Consider the following 1,771-nt stretch of genomic DNA (forward strand, 5'->3'; position numbering starts at 1 on the left):
CTTATGGGGCTCATTGGTACAGGAACGCCTATTGTGACCAAGACGTCCACATGTACTACAAGCATTTCTATGTTTACAATCATCAACTCTATTAATGGCTTATCTCGCTTCTTCTTTGGCCTCCCTGGAGGTCTCTTGTATCTTGGTGGCAAACCAACTTCATTAGATATGTGTGTGAGAATATTTCACTCACTCTCGTCAGGAGAGGATTCACCGGCACATCATACGTCTTCATCACTATCTTCGGTTTGAAAAGGTCTGACAATATTCATCAGGCACAATATTTTTACTCTTCAATACAACCCACGCATGTGGACATGTTATCTCGTCCATTTGGAACATTCGACAACTGCAGGTTTTCTTTTTCAAATCAATTATGAAACGCCTTGCTTCATCATTTGTCGTATACACATATTCAATTGATACTTCAACCTAAGAAACAAGAAGCTTGTACGAGTCAAATAAATTGTATATTAGGATCAACAAAAAATACATGAAATAAATGAAAAGAATCAACACAGATAGAACCAGTACAATAATAAACTGCAGATACAAATCAGTGATATTAAATACATAAAAATATAGAGAAATACATAGAAATACATTGATGCTAAACAAGCAGTTTTTGTATTGTATTAATTCAACCAATTAAAATTGAAACATACCATCATACATAAAGATTTGCACTCGTTTATTGATAACAGTTGCTGGAATGTGTATGTACCGTTTCTCCTATTAGTGCAATTCCATCTCCCAAACATCTTCCTCACTTCTTCAAGAAAATTGTAAACATGCAATTCTCTAGCTGCTACTAGTTTTTCATTAATACATTCGGCTATGTTTGAAGTCATCGTCCATCCTCTGTTAACAGGTAAATCCCTTCCAACTAATTCGAAGTATTCCTTTACCCGAGTATCAACATTCTCAATCTTATCCATCTGTTTATCTAACTCATCCTGTGTGTATGCTTTTTCCAGTGCATAAAACACAAGACTCAATACTTCATCATTCGACTTGTATTTCTTTGTCACATTTTTCCAAAAATGTCATATGCACGACAAATGAGGAACAGTGGGATACACCCTAGACACAGCTTTGATTATGCTTTCGTGTCTGTCAGATACGACACACATGTTATCACTAATCCCATAAGCTTGCTTGAACTGCTCAAAGAACCACGTCCAAGACTTATCATTCTTTGAATCTATCACACCATACGCCAGTGGTAGAATATTACCTGTATATACAGTTGCATTACAAAAAAAGGTTAATCATAAACATTTTTGCATTTTTAATGTAATGCAATGTATATTTATAGTGTATTCCATATAATGGGACATTCGTATCAGCCAGTACTTTAGATGGTGCAGGTATATACAGTGTGAGTATATATGTGTGTGTGTGTGTGTGTACACACACACACACACACACACATATATACTCACACTGTATATACCTGCACCATCTAAAGTACTGGCTGATACGAATGTCCCATTATATGTGGTTTTAAGGTGGGAACCATCCATTGCCACTATTGGTCTACAACACTCGAACCCTTTTATGAATGCTTTGAGTAGTACAAAGAAATACAAGAACTCATTTTCAAGTGATTTATGCACTCTCACGAGTGATCCAGGATATGTTTTATCTAAGATATACACACATATGTCAGTAATTTCTTGTATGAATCAGCTGGTTCCCCTCTCAAATTATTCATTGCCTTTTCTTTAGCCCTCCAGGCTATCATATAAGAAACATCTACGCTGAATTC

The 1,771-nt window shown here is 35.9% G+C and overlaps 1 protein-coding gene across 1 annotated transcript; it reads right to left on the reverse strand.

Annotated features, from left to right (window-relative positions):
* Positions 1-237: 237 nt before the first annotated feature.
* LOC132608016 (uncharacterized) lies at positions 238-1,526 on the reverse strand. Its single transcript, XM_060322100.1, has 5 exons — positions 1,457-1,526; positions 1,071-1,237; positions 666-956; positions 529-543; positions 238-432 (listed from the first exon to the last, which is right to left on the reverse strand). The coding sequence occupies exons 1-5, from the start codon at positions 1,524-1,526 to the stop codon at positions 238-240; spliced, it is 738 nt and encodes a 245-aa protein (XP_060178083.1).
* Positions 1,527-1,771: the final 245 nt, after the last annotated feature.

The sequence above is a fragment of the Lycium barbarum genome, chromosome 8, assembly GCF_019175385.1.
Source record: "Lycium barbarum isolate Lr01 chromosome 8, ASM1917538v2, whole genome shotgun sequence".
Classification (NCBI taxonomy): Eukaryota; Viridiplantae; Streptophyta; class Magnoliopsida; order Solanales; family Solanaceae; genus Lycium; species Lycium barbarum.